The sequence below is a fragment of the Hetaerina americana genome, unplaced genomic scaffold (genome assembly GCF_022747635.1).
Source record: "Hetaerina americana unplaced genomic scaffold, ioHetAmer1.1.p SCAF_4, whole genome shotgun sequence".
Lineage (NCBI taxonomy): Eukaryota > Metazoa > Arthropoda > Insecta > Odonata > Calopterygidae > Hetaerina > Hetaerina americana.
Window position 1 is genome coordinate 19,175,480 of NW_027286985.1, and position 20,394 is coordinate 19,195,873.

Below are 20,394 nucleotides of genomic sequence, written 5' to 3' on the forward strand. Positions count from 1 at the left end.
CCTCATCGTTGTCCTAACATTCCACTTTCTTATTCTAACTAATGTGGTCTTCTTCTCCTGCATCTTCTGCCCTGCTGCTGCCGGTTTTCCCTTGCAAGGGTTTCGTGGGATGATGACCCCAGAAGCCTTGCCTCCCCTGCTGCCGGGCACAACACACGGCTGGGCTGAGCCCCGTAGTTGCCAGGACTCAAAATCTCTGTAACCATCATTTAAATCTTGGGAATGATAATTCACTTACTGGCTGCCCTATTGGGGTCAGATGCCATTGCAGCCGCCTCACTGAGGAACAGACGCTGGGTGGACTGCCTTTCGTCTGGCTCCTAACCTTCGACCTATCTGGCATGGGTGACCATTACAGGAGCAATTATTATTACTCCCACCAGCACATCTCTAGGGGTCATCGGAAAGTACAAGCCTTCCACCACGTCAAGGTTGTAGTCCAGGGAGTCCTAAAACTTAGTGTCGAGGGATTTCGTGTTTGAATGTGTGTGTATGTATATAAATATATTTATACATACATACGCATATGTATAGATTCAAACCCGAAATCCCGCAATATGGCGAACAAATATTCATTCACGTGGAAATAGATGAAAGGGATAGGAACACATGGAAGGACGAACACAGAAGTGGGGAAGGCGGAATCAAGCAGATCACAAGTGTAAAAATATTTCCTTGGCCGGGGTTTTAACACCGAATCTTTCCACTTACCCGGCAAGACATTGTTATTATAAATGAATAGTAAGTTACGTATTCTCATCCATAGTGCCACATCCTTAGACACATCTTTAATGGTTAGCTATTTAGTATCAGCGCCAATCTCATCCAATTATCCTTTATACTCTTTCCCCCTCACTCCTTCGAACTTTCCTTGTGCAAGTGATAGGTTTTCCGACATAAAATTGATTATCGTCGACATCTGCCTGTGATTAATTCTGGCGTTTTGAGCGCTTCCCTCACTAAAAAGCTGTACGATAATTTCAAGATATCATACTCATGAACAGCTTAGCGCATAAAATAAGCTTAATTTCCGTAACTTACATTTTCCTTACGGCCTCCGCGTTTCCTATCTCTTGAAATATGTTTTACACTTGAAGTTCTACGAAAAACAAGAAAAAGTCGATTGCTTTTCCCGCTACTGAGAATATACGATGTTTCATTGGTCAATAAATTACGTCACAGCTCTTTTTCATTACGATACAGTTCGTATTTAGAATTTTTCATACACACATGTCACATGACTTTTCTTCGTTCCCGGTTGGGAGAAAGAGTTATCTAAGCTGTCATGAAATTACAGCTGGAGATTTCCTGAGAAGAAAACTTTTTAACTTTTCTCCAGGAGAAAAATGTTACAGAGTTGGGCCCCTGAAGCTAATTGAGTGTCGGACTGCCGTGGCAAAATGTTATCGATGATATGGCACCGAGAAATGCATTGCTTGGTGGTAGTCAGTTATCAATTTCGTCATGCAAAGTCAATGTATGCATGAAAATTGAAGAGAACTTAGGGAGTAGTCACTGCTGATTTTATACACTAGCTACAGGCTGTGAAAATATAAGTGGTTATAATTCTAAAGAGAAGGTTACGGGATCAATGCAACCATTTCGTGGTGTTCGACAAATATGTTGTTTTTTAGTTCTCTACGAATACTGAAGGAAAAACGTTGGGTATGCAAGGAAAGGGAAAGAAAAGGATTGGAATGTTGGACGAAATGAATAAAAGTATGTGTTCTTGAAGAGGGGTTTATTGTAGTGTCGGATGTCAGGTTGTTTTGGTAGAAGAGGCAATTAAATATATCATTGTACCGTTATGTAGACTGTGCCCATCCAAACCCCACCTTCATAGTGGGGTTATCATTAATAATAATGATAATAACACTAAAATTATAACCCTGTCAAATATTGGAGGCATATCTTCGATTTCACCGATCGCAACTTTAAACTCGTAAATGCGTCCGATAAAGAAATGTCATAGCACATGCCGAATTTCAGCATTATCACTGCATAAGATTATTTGACAAACCTTTATTAGACAAAATTAGTTTGAAATATTGGACGAAATATAGCTACATAACGTAGTTATTTGATATTTTTTTCGGAATGAATTTTGAATTCAATTATTATTTGTTAACTTAACAGATTAGCATTTTGCACGAAAGCTACTTTCGCTGAAACTAACATGTATGGCTGAATTTTAGCTGCCGGCAACGTCATGGACAGCAATTGCGGGGCAAGAAGCTAGTCGTCAACTTTTAAAACGGTAAAAATAATATTCTTATTGCGTACTGACCATGCATATCATGTAGGGTATCACCAAACACAAAGAAAAGAACAAAATAGTCATATTTCAACACTATAACATGGCTGAAAAAGAACATATACATTAGAGTATGCAATAAAAACAAAATGCACCAATATTGCTTCTTGTTAAAAAATTCATTCAATGAATTATTGTTGCTACGTGTTCATGAGAAAATCGAGTTTCAATGTGATAGAAAATTACAATGCTTCAAGTTTGTCTTAAGTTGCTGTAAATATTTTGATGTAATTACGAATGAAAATGTTATTTCCCAAAATCCTCATTCCAACGGAAATCGAGTACAGAATTTGTACGTCGCTCCAAATAGGGAGACTGCTTAGGGAACACCACATCACACGAAAACAAGTGACCAGATTTTTAGGGAAAATCGGTTTTCTAAAGAAATACGGAATTTTGAGTAACCTGAAGTACCCACCCGCATTTTTAAGCAATTGCGTTTCATATCACCCACGGGAGATTTCAACAGACGCAAAAATTATGATATTATCTAGCACTTGATTTATGGGGTTGCAACCAGGCATATTTAGGACACAATAAGAAATGATCTTACACCTATATTACAAATATCTGTATCCAACAACTCGATAAAATAATGTTATTACAAGAATTAAACTACATTCATGCGGAAGAAGTTTCTTTTGCATTGAGGAAAGCTCCGCCCTTTCCCACCACGCGTTAATCCCACCTCTTCGTTTATTCAACGAGTAAGTGTACTCCCTCAAAGATATATCCGATGTTATTATGACCAACATCGAGCAACTTAGGCGCCTAAATGACTATTCTGGTCGCAGCTTAAATACCATAACAGTAACTTTCTCTTGGGTCAAATAACATCTAAATTGAAATAAATTTTTCAACGTGAAACGTATAATTAATTCGTCACCGTCTTTGGCTTGTGTAATACTCCAAAATACGCGTCGCATATGTTGCAAAGGACGATACATCTGGCAACACCGATGGGATGTTGAAAGCTAAAAGAAATCTGGGTATACCCGTCGGAATTCAAGTATCCTCGAACTACACATGCGAGATGACCGTTAGGGATGGGCAATTCGTGTGCGTGAGAATGAACTGTCCCAAGTAAAAGAAAAGATACAAGCTGCCTTTCGATGGAATTTCTGCGTGAATTTGGCCGCAATTACAGTGTTTACTTAATTCTAACACAAAACTTCATCCTCAGCATCGAAACTATTTTTGTAAGGCAGACTCACTCTTCCGTTTCCTTATTAGGGATTTCGACTGGAGCAACCGCCACTCTTTCGTCCCAAGGAGACGCATTCAAGTTGTCTTGAAGTGGTCGAAATCAATGGATACGCTATGATGCTGAAATGTCCAGGTAAATAAGCCAACTTAACTTATTTGAATGTTAATTATTTGCAATAAGTTATACAGGACTATGAAGAACGATTTTCGTTACGTGTCGTGTCCTTTTTTTCGAAAGCGATTCAGCTGGTAGTAACTTTTTTACATCAGCCCACGAAAAAATAATTGTAACGACCTGTACTGGCCACAGGTGGAAACTTTGCTGCTTTAATTCATTGTTTTGATACTTCATCGAAAATTTCATTTAACTGAGGTATTCCCACACAACTCTGCCAGTTGTGTGGTAATATTCGGGGGAAAATCGTGATACTGAGGTACTGTTTAAGTATCAGTGATTTGCTATCGTTAATTGTGATAGAAAAATCGTCACCACTGTATGTCCTTTATTATAATGCCAAATGATGATTTATTCCAAGTGTTTTAATGTAAATCTTCGATTAAAAAAGTGTGAACGATGAAATGATTCAGTTCCCTGAAGTAGACTTGGAGTAGGTTGGAAAAAATTAAATACCGAAGTGATGGCAGATTATTTTTGCATATATAAACTGCTTCTACATTTCGAAAGAATATAAGAAAATTATTCTGATGAACATTTTCTTTAGAAGTTCCTCAGACGTGATGTATACAACATTGCAACCAGCGGTAATGTTCAATTTTCGGCGGCAATGGGGTTTATTTTTTTGCTTTTACTCGGGGGAAAACTATTGTGTGTGTGCCTAAACTATTTTTCGTTTATTTACAACAGTTTGGCAGACGATGCAAGATCAGGGACGCTACTGATCACAGTTTCCAAGTACAATCCACCTGTACATCCTCCGCCAGGATTGCAATAACCAGTATGACCGTCAGGTGGTACTGCGGAAGATTTGTTATTAGTTTTCCCAGGATGCATGTGCTCCGAGGCCCAATTTTCGCCTTCGCACTATTATTTATGGTGGTCACAGTTTTAATTTGTAGCCCGAGAATGTCTCCTGGGCTAATTTTACCAACCCAGATTGAGTATGTCACGCCAAGCCAACCACTCATATCACCAAAATCCATATACTCAGATGATTATCATCGCCTAATCGATCTCACAGAGTTTGACTTCCTGTTTAATCACTTTCCCTGTAACAAATCTGTTACTGGAGGTCAGACAGCGCCCAGTTTGGTGCTACTGATTTTCGTCCATTCTCATCCTGCCAACTTAGCTAAAAGGCAAATAATTCGTGACACGTGGGGTTCATGGGCGTACATCCAACGTGCTGATATTGCGATAAATCTTATATTTCTTTTAGGAGAGGTGTTGAATGCATCCCTACAAGAGCGTATTCGCATTGAAAATAAAATTACTAACGATATTGTGCAGGGACGATTTATTGATTCATACCGAAATTTAACCTATAAACATGTCATGGGGTTGAAATGGTGCACATATTTTTGCCCCCAAGCTTCTTACGTCCTGAAAACAGACGATGATGTTTTTGTTAATACACCTGCACTAGTCCGTTTTTTGACGGTACCGCGGCCAGATAGTCCAATCAAACTTGCAGCCGATAGATTCATCCTCTGTAATCGCATCGATAACGCCCGTGTGAAAAGATCTCACCGTTCGAAATGGTACGTATCTCCAAAAGAATATTCAAGTAACGTTTATCCTTCATACTGCATGGGATGCACTATTCTTTATTCTTATGATGTAGTTAAACGGCTTTACGAAAAGGCCCAAGTGGCCCCATATTTTTGGGTGGATGATGTACATATAACAGGAATTCTGTCAAAGCAATGTAATTTAAACCTCACTCGAGTAGATAATCTTATGTTGGAACAATCTCAGGTTGAGGGTATAATTTTAAATCCCCATAAAGAAAGTGAAGCGAGTTGGTTCAAGTTTTGGAAAAAAGATTCATTGGCCTGGGGAAAGGGTAAAGAACAATTTTTGTATGCAACAGAGCTTCGACCAAATGATATTAGAAAACTTTGGAAGATAATTAAAGATAATAATTTTCAAATAACTTGAAAGTCTGAATAAAGGTGTGAATTCTCATATTTATAATGATCAATATTTTTACTATTATATTTATTAATGCTGCAAGCTTCACTGCAAACACGTTAACTGGGGATTTTTGAAGACTTACAGCTAACAATTATTTAATTTGTTAGACTGTTAGTCAAGCTTGTTGCGTTTGTTTTTTATGCTTGAAACTTTAAGGTTAGACTGATATAATTTAATTGTGGATGATCGATGTTTTGTTTGAAAATCTCTCCTTAGAATTTTATAAAATGGACGATTTTTTATTTGAGGTAAAGCTGGGCATATTTGTTTTGACCTCTTCTCAGATAAGTCCACTTCTTAGTTTCAGATTAAGAAATTGTGTACCACTATACTTCGTAGTCATTTATAGAAATGGACATTGTTCATATTTTTTAATGCCATTGCAACTCAGGCTGTGATAATCTTATTTAGTTCATTAGGCTATGTAAGCACTGGAGATATCTGTCAATCCTTTGACTCTTCATGGTGATATTAAGTGCAAGTACAAATTACTTATGTATAAATGATATTTTAGCATTGGCGGATCATGTAGATGGTGAATCTTTTTCATCAATTCTGGCTAGTTTGGAAAACATTTTCATAAATACTCTGTCTTGCAGATTAGCCATAGTGCCAGCCACTAAAATGCATGTAGTACATCTCATTCAAATTTTTAAGAATCATTCAATTCTATTTTTTAAGCGATATTTTTTTAAGGGATTTCATATTTGGAAACTTTTCATGATAAAGGTAATAAATTAAATTCAGAGAATGTAAAAATGATCAGGTCTGATAATTCCTTATAAAGAGTGACCTAAAGTTCACTTGTGGGGTTGTGAGTCGACTCACCAAAGCCATACGATTGAAACTTGTTTCACCAAGAATGTGATGTTAACAATTGTGTCTCTTGTGATGATGTGAACAGTTCCATTCTGATGTAGCCACTCTACTCAAGGTCCCTATTTGTTATTAATATTTTTCCTTTGTATGTGTTCATGCACGTTTGTCAGGATTATTATCTTGGCATTGAGCCTCTTTTTATTAAATTTATTTTATTTGCATAGTGTTGAAATTAATTATATTTATGATTTGAACCAATTTTTATAATTGCCCATCTTATTGTTAATAGCCTAGAAAATATTTTCTTCGGTTACTTGATTATTCACCCTGTCCTATTTGATGAAGTTAGCATTCATTAGCTTTTGTTATATGATGTTATTTTGTGTTATTACAGCCCATGTTATTGCAATTTGCCTTAATTCATCATTGGGATTCTCAGGAAATCTTGTTCAAGCATGTGTCACAAAATTTGGCATAGTGGGACGAGTTAGAGAACTAGTGTTTAATGATATCGCTCTTGAATATTTGTTATTGGCAAAAAGTTGATTGAAATTTAAATGAAGATATTTTCCAAATAATAACTCAAATCTGTATGAGGCATAAAACCTCCTAAACAAGAGCAGGATAGTTGAATGAATGAGAAACCATAGTTGCCTTGTGTTACGTTACAAATTGTACATATTGATTGATATTAAAAGTTTTAATAATTCTATACCTGCAATAATTTGGTAATGGGATAGCTTTTATGTCATATCCATTATGTTGAGTACTTATTCAACATTGGTTGCTTTTCCTTCATTATCACTTTTTCAAGCTACCAATATATATGTACCAAAGACTGCTATAATCGAATTGAATATATTTTCTGCCCTCCCCATAGATTTTATGGTAGCCATGCATTCTGCTTTCGTCATGGTTGTTACAAAGCCATTGGGATTTATGCGAAGTCAAAAGTGAAAAGGGAGATATAGTTTTTTATATGTTAGAAAAATTTACTTAAGAGTAAAATCTTTATCTTTTCTGTATTTCTTGTTATATTTGTATTAATTTATGTGCATCAAAGTGGTGAAAATGAGAGGATGATAGATGTAATTTAATTTGGAATGTTTTTCAGGCTCATTTTTGGGATTGATATGTTATGCATGCATTTTTTTTAGTGAGCTACCATAAATGTATTTATTGATTTTGAATATTATTTTGTAATACAAGCAATTGAATGGTTTTAGAATTCATGGAAAGGTATAAATTTTTGTTAACCTGTGTAAAGATTTTGAAATATTGTGCCAAATATGGGATCAGTATATCTGGGAATACTGATATTTGTTCCTGAATAATGCAATTAAGTGTACTGAGAAGTGAAGTTCTCTTGCCTATTTTAGAGAGGACTGTGGTTGTTATTAGCCTTTGGCAACTTATTGTGTTTGCTCTAAATTTATTGACTTCACTAAATACCTAGTTATATCACTGTTCATTTTCATTGCGACTAAATAGTGGTGATTTATAGGGTTTTCAGCTCACATGTTTACACTAACTTAAATTAATTTATTTTTCCTTTATCATACATGTCTGTTATACATGGAGAATGGGTTAAATTTCAACTGTTTGAACTTATTTTGACCATGATCAAAGCACAAACCCGCATTTGTTAAATTGTCTAAGTTTTGAATGGCATTTATCTTTTTCATTCTTTTGGCAACAAGCTTGCATCAAGGTCTCAGTACTTCTATATTAAGGCTAAATTTCCCATTAGGTTCCTTGAACTGCATACATACATTGTTATATGGAAGTTCATCTACAATTCATATGAATTTCCTTGTGCATATTTGCTTATTGGACTGTGCCAGGAACTTACTTATATTAATTTCTTTGATACTACCTGATCTTTACATACTTTCAGTTCTATTGTATACACATCTCATAAATGAATGCTCTTCAATCTTTTGAAAGCATTTTGTCTAGGTTATGAACATAGTATATTTTTTCATTATTTATCAAGTGATCTCACGATGCATTTGTTCTTCCCAATCGGTTTATCAAACTCAATTACTTCTCTTTTTGGTACATTTGGCATCATATATCATTTCTCTGTTTCTTCATTGAATCTAATCGGGGCTTTTCCTGACCTAAGTTCTCCGACAGCATTGGGGAAGTAGATACTTTTACATCTTCAGTCCTTGTATCACTTTGATCCAGTAATAAATCTTGCACAACTTATTCATAAAAATGTAGAGCAAACATTGTGATACAATGCTTCACAATCAAAGAATTCGATAATTGCTCATTCAGTACAAATTCTCTCAAAACCTTATAGAACATTATTGGATTTCTCATGTCATACATGTATGTCTTCTCAAAATCAACAAATGCATTTTTGCATGTGTAGGAATTTTCAATTAGCGATTAAAGTAGAAGACAACATTTCTCCTGAAATGTACTGCACACTGTGATCTCTTTCAAAATTAAGGGGCACCTACTCTGATACACTCAGATGAATTATATCTTGTTAATCCTTATTTTCCCTTCCATCTATGCAAAGTTAAATTAGCAAGTTCTTCCATTGGTTTTGGCATGGTTTAAGTTAGCAAATGTCAACAATTTTCTCAAACAGGTGCCCTTTAACATGTTCATGAAATTAATAGTTATTGTCTATGACTAATTTGTTTAGTGCTCTTTAATACTCCACATTATTCAAATCTTGAAAATACTCCTTCGGACTTTGCATTCCTAGTCGACAGCAATGCCACTCTTATTCTTTATTGTATTCATCCCCTTGCTCTCTCCTCACTTTTCCCTTAGCACTAATTTTCAAAAGACCTTGTTATTTATTTTAAAATATTTCTGCTTGTATTTCACATTTGTCTTCCTTCCATTCTTTCACAAAAGAAAGGAAATTAATTTTTTGCTACCATAACAATTTGTTGAAATCTAAGAGAAAAGTCAGGATTATTATAGAAAAATATGTATTGTTTTATGAACATGTATGTGTCCATGTATTGTTTTTTTGTAAGCGGTGTTTGCATACCCGCTGCATGTCAAACGATTGGTGCTGGATAATGACTGAATAGATAGACTGGTGAGTGGAAGATGGAAGAAAAATCAATGTACTATGATATTAATGCATTATTGACAAAAGTTAAATAAATTTTATTTTGATATGAAATGTTTCATTGTTCCTGAACCAAATTGTTCTTATGAATTCTGTCATCATGATCTGAAAAACGAATTACTTCCAGGCTACCCTAATGTGTGGATTTATTACTCTGTTTAGCTTAGCATTTGATGAACATTTAACTGAAGGTAATTTAATTAAATCCATTTATCTACTCTCTTCTATGTTACCAGCCTCTTAGTCAATTATTCTGGTTGTACTGCCATGAATTACATACATTTCCACGTTCCTTTTGTTATTAATATGGAACATGGGAGTTCAAATCAAAATTTACCCAACTGTAAGTTTCTTTATAAGTAAGTTGGTGGGAATTGCCCCTATGTATTTGTTTATTTACTTTAACCCATACTTGAAGAAGCCACTTATAAATTACCTTATTTGCATTTGGCATGTATTCTAGTAAATACCTCCATTATTTATTTCCATGTGATTATCAAAAATCTTGAAGGCAATAATAGCCTAGCAGGTTTTTCATAATAGCATAACTTTAAATGTAAATATGATTTATTAGAGTAGTCTATTTAACCTATCAGTTACTGCCAGAATGAAACGGCACCCGTGGGAAAGGGTAGGTTCATGCTGAATTTTTTATCTCTTACTTTATATGCCAATTTGCCTAGCATTTTGGTATTGTTTTGGGCTATAACACATCTTATAGTTTAGAAACTAAGGATGATTCAACATGCGGGACATTTACAAGAGTAGTTGGAGAAGTCTGTGCAAAAATGTAAGCTGTTTACCTTTTCGATGTAAATCATTTTTTATGCATTCATAAGTCTTTTTATTCTTATACATTTCACCAAACACTGCTTCAATTGTTGATACCTTTCAAATAATAAAATTGTTCCAACTGCAAAATAGACATTTTTTCTGCAATCACCTACTTGTGTGAGTAAAATCTCTTCTTCATATTGGAGAAATTATTGGTTGGAGTGAGTCAAATCTAGAGAATAGGGAGGATGGGGGTGAGTTCGAATTATAACGGAATCAATTTTATGTTTACAACTGCAGAGGAGTGAGTAGTGCTATTCTAGTTTATGTGCCCCAAATTTAAATATTATTATAATCTTCCCCTTCCTACTTTTTGAGATCTACATTAGCTTTGTTTACGATTAAACCTTTTCATAAATCAATTTTTATCATTTAAGATTAAGTATATCCATGAAATCTCTTTCCTAGTCTTAGGCTGTCATTTCACAGGAAAATCCTTATCCCTCTTCATTTTCTCTCTCGAAGAGCCCATGGATTCATGACCCATCATTAAGTAACAATCTATTTCACCTATTTTTATCAACTTCGTTCCCTAATAGGTTTGAATTTGGTTAAAGTAAACATTTCAATTTGATACCTATTATAGGTTTTCTCAATGTTTTTCGTACAAATGATGATGAGAGAATCAACATGGCCGCCACACTGAAGTCACGCGTTCCTCTCTCTCTTGTCTGTTTCTATCTCTTTGGGTTAAGTTCGACCCTTTTTGTGCTTTTTTCTGTTCGTGTGGGTGTGAGTTTAGATAACGAATTTCCCCAGTTAAAAGTGGACCCTGTTCCCATCAGCTGTTTCAGCTACAGAGAATTTAGATTTTCCGGCTTCGCCTCGTGTGGTTTGTCGCCTGTCAGCCTGCAGTACCCCGTCACTTCGCCAACAAGGCCCCGGCGATTGGCCGGCCTCTCCGCGGCAACCCCGCCACCGAACCCCGGGAACGGTCTCATCCTACTACTCCTGGTGATCCTCTCCGGTGACGTGAGTGTTAACCCCGGCCCCTCCGGCTCTTCCTTGAGCATGTATTACCAAAATGTCCGGAGCATAAACAACAAAATATCTACGTGCAACTCCCACGACCAAGAGCTATCCAAATTTGATATTATAGCTCTCTCCGAGACTTGGCTGGCACCATCTTTCAGTGACAGTGAGTTGTTCTTCTCGCACTCTCACTCAATTTATAGACGAGATCGCCCCTCTAGAGGAGGCGGAGTGTTACTCGCAATTAAATCGGTGTTTCTTTCGAAATGAAGAAAAGACCTAGAGACCAACTGTGAAATTGTGTGGAGCGAATTATCATTACCCCATGTAAAGGCCTCAAAGACCAACAAACTATTCGTTGGCTGTTTTTACCGTCCTCCCGCAAGTGACTTGAGTGTACTTGAAAGTTGCCTCGACTCTGTGTTTCGGGCCATAAATCTGGGACCTGTAATTCTTGTGGGTGATTTTAATTTATCTATTCGCTGGGAATCTCCCACGAACGGCCACCCGCTCAATGCCAATGACAATTTTTTTATAGAACACTTTGTAAATGCGCTCCAACTCCCACAACACTGTCTCAAGAGCACCCGTGATACGGCAACCCTGGACTACCTGCTCTCGACCGCTGTGCCCGAGGCAATCACCCCCGGCAGAAATATTTTCGACTCAGACCACCAGTCCATTGATGCCCATTTCTTTTTCCGTGGCTCCTGGAAATCCCGTGGGGCTCCTCCCACTCCATCTAAGCCCTTTCTTGCCTGGTCGAAGGTTCGCTGGGAGGACGTCAACCGCTCCCTCAACCTTATTCCCTGGAGCGTCCTTTCCTCATTATCCCCTGAAGAAGGAGTGGACTTCTTTCACGCTGTCCTCGAGGCCGTCATAAAAGACTTTGTTCCTCGAGTTAAGCCCAAGACAAAAAAATTCCCTTCATGATTTAAACAGGATACCATACATGTTCTGGGTAACAAAAATCGCACTTGGTATCTCCATAAGGCCGTCCCTAATGTGGAAACGCGCCGGTCATACGTTGATCTCCGCCGATATTCCAAATTCCTCATTCGCCGTGACTATGAAAACTACGCTCAGACTGTTTCCTCCAATATTTCCTCCAGCCCCAAAAAATTCTGGTCCTTCATCAATCAGGGCCGTAATCGTCCTCAAATTCCCGAAGCACTCTCCTATGGCACCAAAATGCCGCGGGATCAGAGAGACCCAACCTCTTTCTAAATTTTTTTTCCGATTGCCTGCTGCCTGCTTCTAACCTCAGTATTACCTCTGCCCATTCCCTCCTTCCTAAAATAAACCATTCCCTATCCCACTTACAGACAGACTCCCGGGAAGTCTTTCATTACCTATGCAAAATACGCCCCCACCGCTCACCCGGCCCAGATGCTCTGCCCTAAATTTATTCGCAATTGCACTTCATCCCTCTCACAACCTTTAGCCATCTTGTTTAATCGCTGTTTTTCCCTAGGAACCTTCCCTCCTCAATGGAAATGCGCTAATATCATTCCAATACATAAAACAGGTCCCAAGAATGATGTTTCAAACTATCGCCCTATATCATTGCTTCCAATCCTGTCTTCCGTTTGTGAACGCATTATTCTCAACAGGATTTATTATTTCACCTCTCCCTTTTTATCTCCTCAGCAGCATGGTTTCCTCCCAGGCAGATCATGCCTGACAAATCTCACTGTCTTTCAGCACCACGCCGTCATGGCAATAGACAAATCAAGTCAACTTGATGCCATCTACCTTGACTTCTCCAAGGCTTTCGACGCCCTGCATCATCAACTCCTCCTTCATAAACTCAGCCAACAGTTCGGCATTCATGGTATGTTCCTTAGCCTTCTCTCTACCTTTCACACCCACAGAACTCAGCGTGTGATACTCTCGGATGCTTCTTCCTCTTGGTCTCCTGTCACGTCTGGGGTTCCCCAGGGCAGTGTCCTTGGGCCATATCTTTTCAATTTATTCGTTAATGATCTTCCTTCCCAACTCCTTTCCTCCCAGGTCCATACACTTCTCTACGCTGATGATTGCAAGATCTACAAGCAAATTAATAACATATCTGACTGTACTCACCTTCAACTTGCCTTACATAAAATTTCCCTATGGTGTGATACCTGGAGGCTTAACTTAAACCCTGGAAAATGCAACATCATGACTCTTGCTCTGAAAAAAAACCCCTTGATGTTTAACTACTCAATTAATTCAACTCCCTTAAATCGAGTAACAGCCATTAAAGACCTTGGCGTTCTAATTGACCAGAAACTAAATTACTCCGGCCACATACAGACTTTAAAAAATACAGCTATGTCCCTACTAGGCCTTCTTTACCGCTTCACAGAAATTAAAGATCCAATTGCACTCCATTCGTACTTCTCATTAATTGTCCTTCCCATCATATCATATTGCTCCCCCATTTGGTCCACATCATCCCCAACTACCCTTAAATCCCTTGATTGCATCTCTCACTTCTTTACCAAAATAGTCCAACACCGAGTCCCACATTGCCGCAATATGTCCTCAAATGCTGTTCTGTCTTCCCTATCCATTTCTAGTCCCCAAAGCTGCAGACTTAAAGCTGATTTAAAACTCCTCTATAAGACCCTAAACTCTGCTATTGATTGCCCTGAACTGCTATCTTTCTTTAACTTCAGAATACCAACCCGATCCACCCGCACCCACTCCCTACTCCATCTGCCTATTCCTAGAATATCCCTCACCAAGCGCTCACTGTTATTTCGCCTCTCCTCCCTTCTAAATTCACTCCCTCACACTGTTGACCCCTTTAACCTATCATGCAAAAACTTCACCACCCAAGCTTTATCCCACCTTTCAGTAAATTAAAATTTTCCCCTGTCCATGCTTGGTTCTCGTTGTTAATGTTATACTGTTATTGTCTTTTGTCCTCTTTTATGTTTGTTATATTTTTCACTGTAAATTGGCGCCACTGCTGTATGTGAACAATGTTTTAAAATAAAAATAAATAAAATAATGGGAAAACAAATAATAAATTGTGAAAATCAAATTAATAATTACCTACATAAATTAATATCAATACGAGGTGTGTTCAAGAAGTAAGGTGACCTAATAATTTTATGAAAAAATATTTATTTATCCTTTAATATTAGACTTTTCCCCTTCAAAGTAATCCCCCCCCCCCCCCCCGATATAATAAACTTGTGCCTAAGCTTTTTCTAATCCTCGAAGCAATTCTGATGAGCACTTTTTGAGATAGCCTGCTCTTCCAGCAAAGCAGTATTTTTCTCCTCAATTTTTACAAATTCCATCCTATCATAGATTTTTTTCAGTTTTGGGAACAGGAAAAATTTGCAGGGGGCCAAATCTGATGAATATCATGGCTGAGGCATGATTTTGGTGTTGTTTTTGGCCAAAAAATTCTCGCAAGCAACGATGAGTGAGCAGGTGCATTTTTTTTAAGGTAATCTACTGGTTAAGGTAGGTTTTCTGGGTGGACACAACTACCAAACAAACATTTTATTACTCCTAACAAAACACAAAATCCATCATCCTACTCTATATCAGGTCCCTCTTCAACTCTGAGTACTTTCTTCATCCCGTCCAGCATCCCTGTCCTGTTCCTTCCCTTTCCTCTTTTGCCCAACATTGTCCCCTCAATTACAGTTTTCAACATCCCACTGCCAGTCAACACCCCCTTCATCCACTTTTCCTGCCTCCATAGGATTTCTCCCAACAAACCCCTCTCTTCGCCCACCATACCAAGTACTTCCTCATTTGTTTTCTTCTCTATCCATTTCACCTTCTCCATTCTTCTCCACACCCACATTTCAAAAGCCTCCAATCTACGTCTGTCCTCCTTCAATGACCACGTTTCCGCACCGTACATAGCTACACTCCATATGAAAGTTTTTACGAGTCTTTTCTTAACATCCTTACTCAACGTCCCCATCATCAACTCCCTACTCCTTGTGAAAGCCTCTTTGCCTAGCGCGATTCTTCTCCTTACGTCCCTACTACTTTGACCGTGTTGGTCCAAAACACTACCGAGATACGTAAACGGTTCCACCTGCTCTAGTTTTTGGCCTCCTATTATAATGTTTAGCTTAGCCTTTGTCTTTGTGGAAGTTCGAATAGCCTTGTTTAATTAATATTGATTCTCATCCTGTATGTATTGCACTAAATTTCCAATTCACTCAGCCATGCTTGCAACCCCTTGGCTGACTGACAAACTAAAGCTTGGTCATCAGCAAACCTAACTGATTTTACGAATTCCCCGCCCACTTTCATTCCTACCTCCAGTTCTTCCCATGCCTCTTTGATCATTTCCTCTGCATACAGGTTGAACAGCAACTGTGATAATGGGCAACCCTGCCTTACACCTCTTCCTAACACAGCCCATCCGGACTCCCCGTTTCCCACCCGCACCTGAGCAGTCTGCGACATGTCCAGGTTGCGGATTATCCTCCTTTCCCTCTAATCTATTCCTATTTTCTGCAAAATACTCATTAGTTTTTCCCAGTTCACTCTATCAAATGCTTTTTCAAAATCTACGAAACAGGCAAATACCTCCTGGTTGTGTTCTATATTCCTCTCGATTAATAATCTCATTACTGCAATGGCATCATGCATACTCTCCCCTTCCTAAACCCAAACTGATCATCCCATAAGTAATCATTTGCCCTACTCTATCCTTTTGTTTATGATCCTGAGAATGACTTTAGCTTCGTGGGATATCAAACTTATCCTCCTGTAGTCCTCACATGATGTAGCCTTTACATTTTTCGGAATAGGAACTAAAACTGATCTCACAAAGTCTTCTGACCAAATTCCTCCCTCATAAAGACTACGAATCAGCCCATGTAGCCTCTACCTCTCGCACTGAGCAGGTGCATTATCATGATGCAAAAGCCACGTATTGTTTTTCCACAATTCGGGACGTTCCTTTTGTATTTTTATGTCCTATCTATGGGAGACAGGAATTCAAACATACCTTTCCATAGATATTGAATAAACAAGCATATTGATATAGTTTATGAGCATAGGAAAGTTCTGCATTCCAATTGGCAGAAAGGGATAGGTTTGACACAATGGTGTCATTTATTGATCATTACTATAGATAATTAATTTTCAAATATTATTTTACTAACAGAAAAGTCAGAAAAAATTACAAATGATTATTCAATAAAGCCTAAAGAAGTAAAACCGAAGAGAGTAAATTGAACACAAATAGGGACCCAAAAAACAGTTATATATTATTATAGATTTTTGAGGCCAAATACAAAAGACAGCATTAAGTACACAGAACTTATGAAGAATTTTACGTAGATCTCTCGGGATAATGTAGAAAATAGGAAAATGTAAAAAGAAACAGACGAATGTAATGATATACAGGCTGCAGTAAATAATGAAAATTATAAATGAAGAGGAAAATGGACAGAGGACAAATGTAGAGATACTGAGTAAATTATGCCTAAGAAAAACACTGAAAAAGCTCACTCCATAACCTGGAGGATATTCATAACCTCACAAATCTTTGAGAAAGAAAATTGAATAAGTAATAATTGGTAAAGAGGATTTTGCATTAAGAGGGAACAAAATTGTATAAGGATAAAATATACCTGTATACAGAATAAGTATTCAGGATTTGTAAACAGGACAATTAGAAAATGATATCCCGGAAGAAGAGCAAACCGTTCCAGCTGAAGAAATAACAAAAATCATAACCACAACAGAATTTGACCAAGCCCTGGCTGAAGTACAGTTCAGCACCATGGCCATATCTAAAACAGGTGACAGACTGGGCCAAACAAGCACTTCATTTCAAAATAAACACAAAATGCGAAGGAATCTAGACAAGCATGAAGAAGTTTATGTAAACCTATTCATAGATTGTCACATTGTAGAAGGAAAGCTGGGCCATCCTAAAAAAAGCCAAAGAGAAAATTCGGATATTTTTGTGCTGGTGCCTATTGAAAAAAAACTGGACAAACAAGCATTGAAGAGATTCTGGACAGGGTAATGAAAGTTCCCCGATGACAGAAGCAACAGAAAACAATAAACAGGCCATTCGAGCACTTTATTAGACGTTTGATTTGAAATATTTCATATAAGCCTATAAGCTAATTGTAGTATTGTATTGAGTGAAAAGCTGAGCCCTCCTAGAAAAGGAGAGGTAATTTAATTGCTTGAATGTTGCTGGGCCTAAGTTAACGATACTTTGGATTAATAAGCAGTGAAGAATTTCTCACCAGAGAGAGGGAAGAGTACAAGTTGACCAAAGTAGAAGCAATGGGCTTCAAGGACCCCTGATAAGGCATTGAGACTGCAAATATATCTAATTGGGAAAGATAAGAAGAATTAAAGAAAATAGGATAACCTAGGATGAAATATGGATCGCGAAAACCAATATACTTGCAACTGAATGTGAAAGAACAGGCATTCATCAGAGCGCTCCTTAAAAATGTCATACACTCTGCCCAAAAACTCTACTGGTCCAGTCAGAAGTCCTACTGAGCCAGATAGTGGCTCTTTATCTGGAACTGTTTGCCTTGTTCACAAAGATTGTTATGTTTAAATGCTATACTCTTTAACTAAGGCAACATTTTCACACCGCAGTCAAATATCCTACTATCATTTGGGTTAAATACACAAACATTTAGTAGTCATCAGGCATTACCTTAAAAGAAGAAAGATACTTCTTTTTTTTTAAAATCTCACTGGTTTTTAATCATGTAGATGATTTGGCATTGCATTAACAATATTTGGGTATCACCACCGAAGTTGATGAAATATTTGGGAATATTACCATTATACCATCATTGCTTAGTAACTTTAATCCATCTTCAATATTTGAGCTTGTACATAGAGTAATTTTGTATTACTAAATAATACTAAATTTAGCTTACTTTAAAGGGATGTTTTACAAGCACTAGATGTTCTTTAATCATATTCATTTGAGTCTCCAGCTAACCCAAAATCATTGTGTGTTGTGTGAACGAACATTTGATTTTATATCAGCCTATTTTCTCTGTTATTCCCCAAATCAGGTTATCAGATTCAACTGACACAAAAAAACTGCATTATATTTGCCCTCGCCAAATTAGTAAATCAAATATCTAATGGCACACTTTGGGTACCCTGCAACAAAGCTTATCATAATAATGCTTGGTATTTCATACAGAAAAACCTCTTAACTTTATGATATTGAAAAATACATACACAAGTGTTACCCTGATTTAATATGACATCAAGAATTTACCTACGTTAATTAATATCAATACATCAGTAATCACATGGGCTTTGATATGTACCTACAGTAACTGCCCCCATGATATCAATATGAACCTCTTTCATTTTCATCAAGAGACTATTTTAATATTTTATTGAATGTCATCGCCAATGAATTAAAATACTGATTATTACAAATACGTTAAAGTAATGGATTTGGCACTACACCAGGGTGAGCCAAAAAAATAATTGCCTAAGAAATCAGATAATGGAACATCTAGGAAGTTCACATATTCTTTCCTGCCTAATTTAATACGGAACAGGGGATTTTTTATTTATAAATATATTTATTAACAATAAGATAAAAATAATCAGAGTAGCTATGGAAAGAATGTTAAAATAATAGAAGAAGAGATTTGGCAACTAACGATTGGGTAAACACGAATAATTAAGTAACAGGAACACGAAGTTTCACAAAGTCATCATTACTTATTCCGATGTGGATACTTACATTTCGCATTCATAAATATGTCCTTTCGTGGATTTATTCTAAACATGAACGTTTTGGTTAATGCATTACTTCTCGGATTTGGCTCAAACGACGAATGCGAATGAAAACGAAGTATTTCAAATAAAAGATATAGAGCTCAGTGTTGAAATAAGCTCATTAAATGCCGCACATAACACGGGTATCGCTAAAAATATTAATAATTTGATGAAATAGACAAGTTCAGCGCAGTTCTTAAGAGATACTTCGTTGAATAAACAATACCGCTAACTTCACTTCACCTGTTTTTACTCAACCCCTTTTGTAATTTTAAATCCAAAATTAATAGTTTTTAACGCACGCCTAAGCCCAAATTTAATGATTTAACTACGCCACGTGAATTCACAAATGTAAACAAACTGCTGCCATATTGAAATATATACAGGAGTGACAAAAGCAAGGTACCTGACCGGAGTGTCACTCCGCCCTTTCAGCGTGGTATCAATCTGCGCGAAACTCATTTGTAATAGATTTAGATGGAGAGACTCACTTCGGGCGGGGTGATACCGCCCTGCCTTTCGTAATCGCTCCTGGTGGTAATGCATTTTCGAACGGTATTATACCGCTGACAGGTGAACACCGCCGGCGGTGTGCGGTTCGTAATAGTATGTATAAACAAGGAAATCTGAGTTGTTCTTAGGTATGTTATCAAGTAAAAAGTTGTATTCTGTAACAAATTATTAATAAATTCACAGCTTACAGCACAAAATTGATGACAAGGAGTGCATATATTCCTGTTTAATAAAATTATTACCTATTAGGTATGCATAAAAATTAACTGAGTTAAGTTGTAGTAAATGTTTGCTGCAAGAGGATTACAAAAGGGAGAAGGCAGTCCTGTGGATATTATTTAATGAAAACTATTCCGCTAGACAATGCGCTCTTTAATTCGTGCCTATGTAAGTCGTAAACTTATCTTAAATTTGTGTTCACACCTGAAGTTACCTATTGCAATCGAGCAAAAAAATAGTCATCCTTGACTCTATGTGATGCCTAATTTTCTGAACAAACGTGAAATTTATATTAAATTTCTTTGACATATTTAACACTCCATATTGCATCGGGATAAGGGATCAAATCTCGTTGGCTTATTTCCCCGCAAATTAAAGCACCGCGAAAATGCCAAATTTTCATTTGCCCACTATGTAAAGAGTGCATCGAGCGCATTAAGAAAACAGACAAAATAGTTCCTTGTGGTTCCTTGCGGAGGAGTACATTAACGCCAA

The 20,394-nt window shown here is 37.2% G+C and overlaps 1 protein-coding gene across 1 annotated transcript; it reads left to right on the forward strand.

Moving 5' to 3' along the window:
• The first annotated feature begins 3,333 nt into the window (after positions 1 to 3,333).
• On the forward strand, positions 3,334 to 9,619 carry LOC139692234 (beta-1,3-galactosyltransferase 5). Its single transcript, XM_071590302.1, has 2 exons — positions 3,334 to 3,653; positions 4,386 to 9,619. The coding sequence occupies exon 2, from the start codon at positions 4,479 to 4,481 to the stop codon at positions 5,637 to 5,639; it is 1,161 nt and encodes a 386-aa protein (XP_071446403.1). The 5' UTR covers positions 3,334 to 3,653; positions 4,386 to 4,478; the 3' UTR covers positions 5,640 to 9,619.
• Positions 9,620 to 20,394: the final 10,775 nt, after the last annotated feature.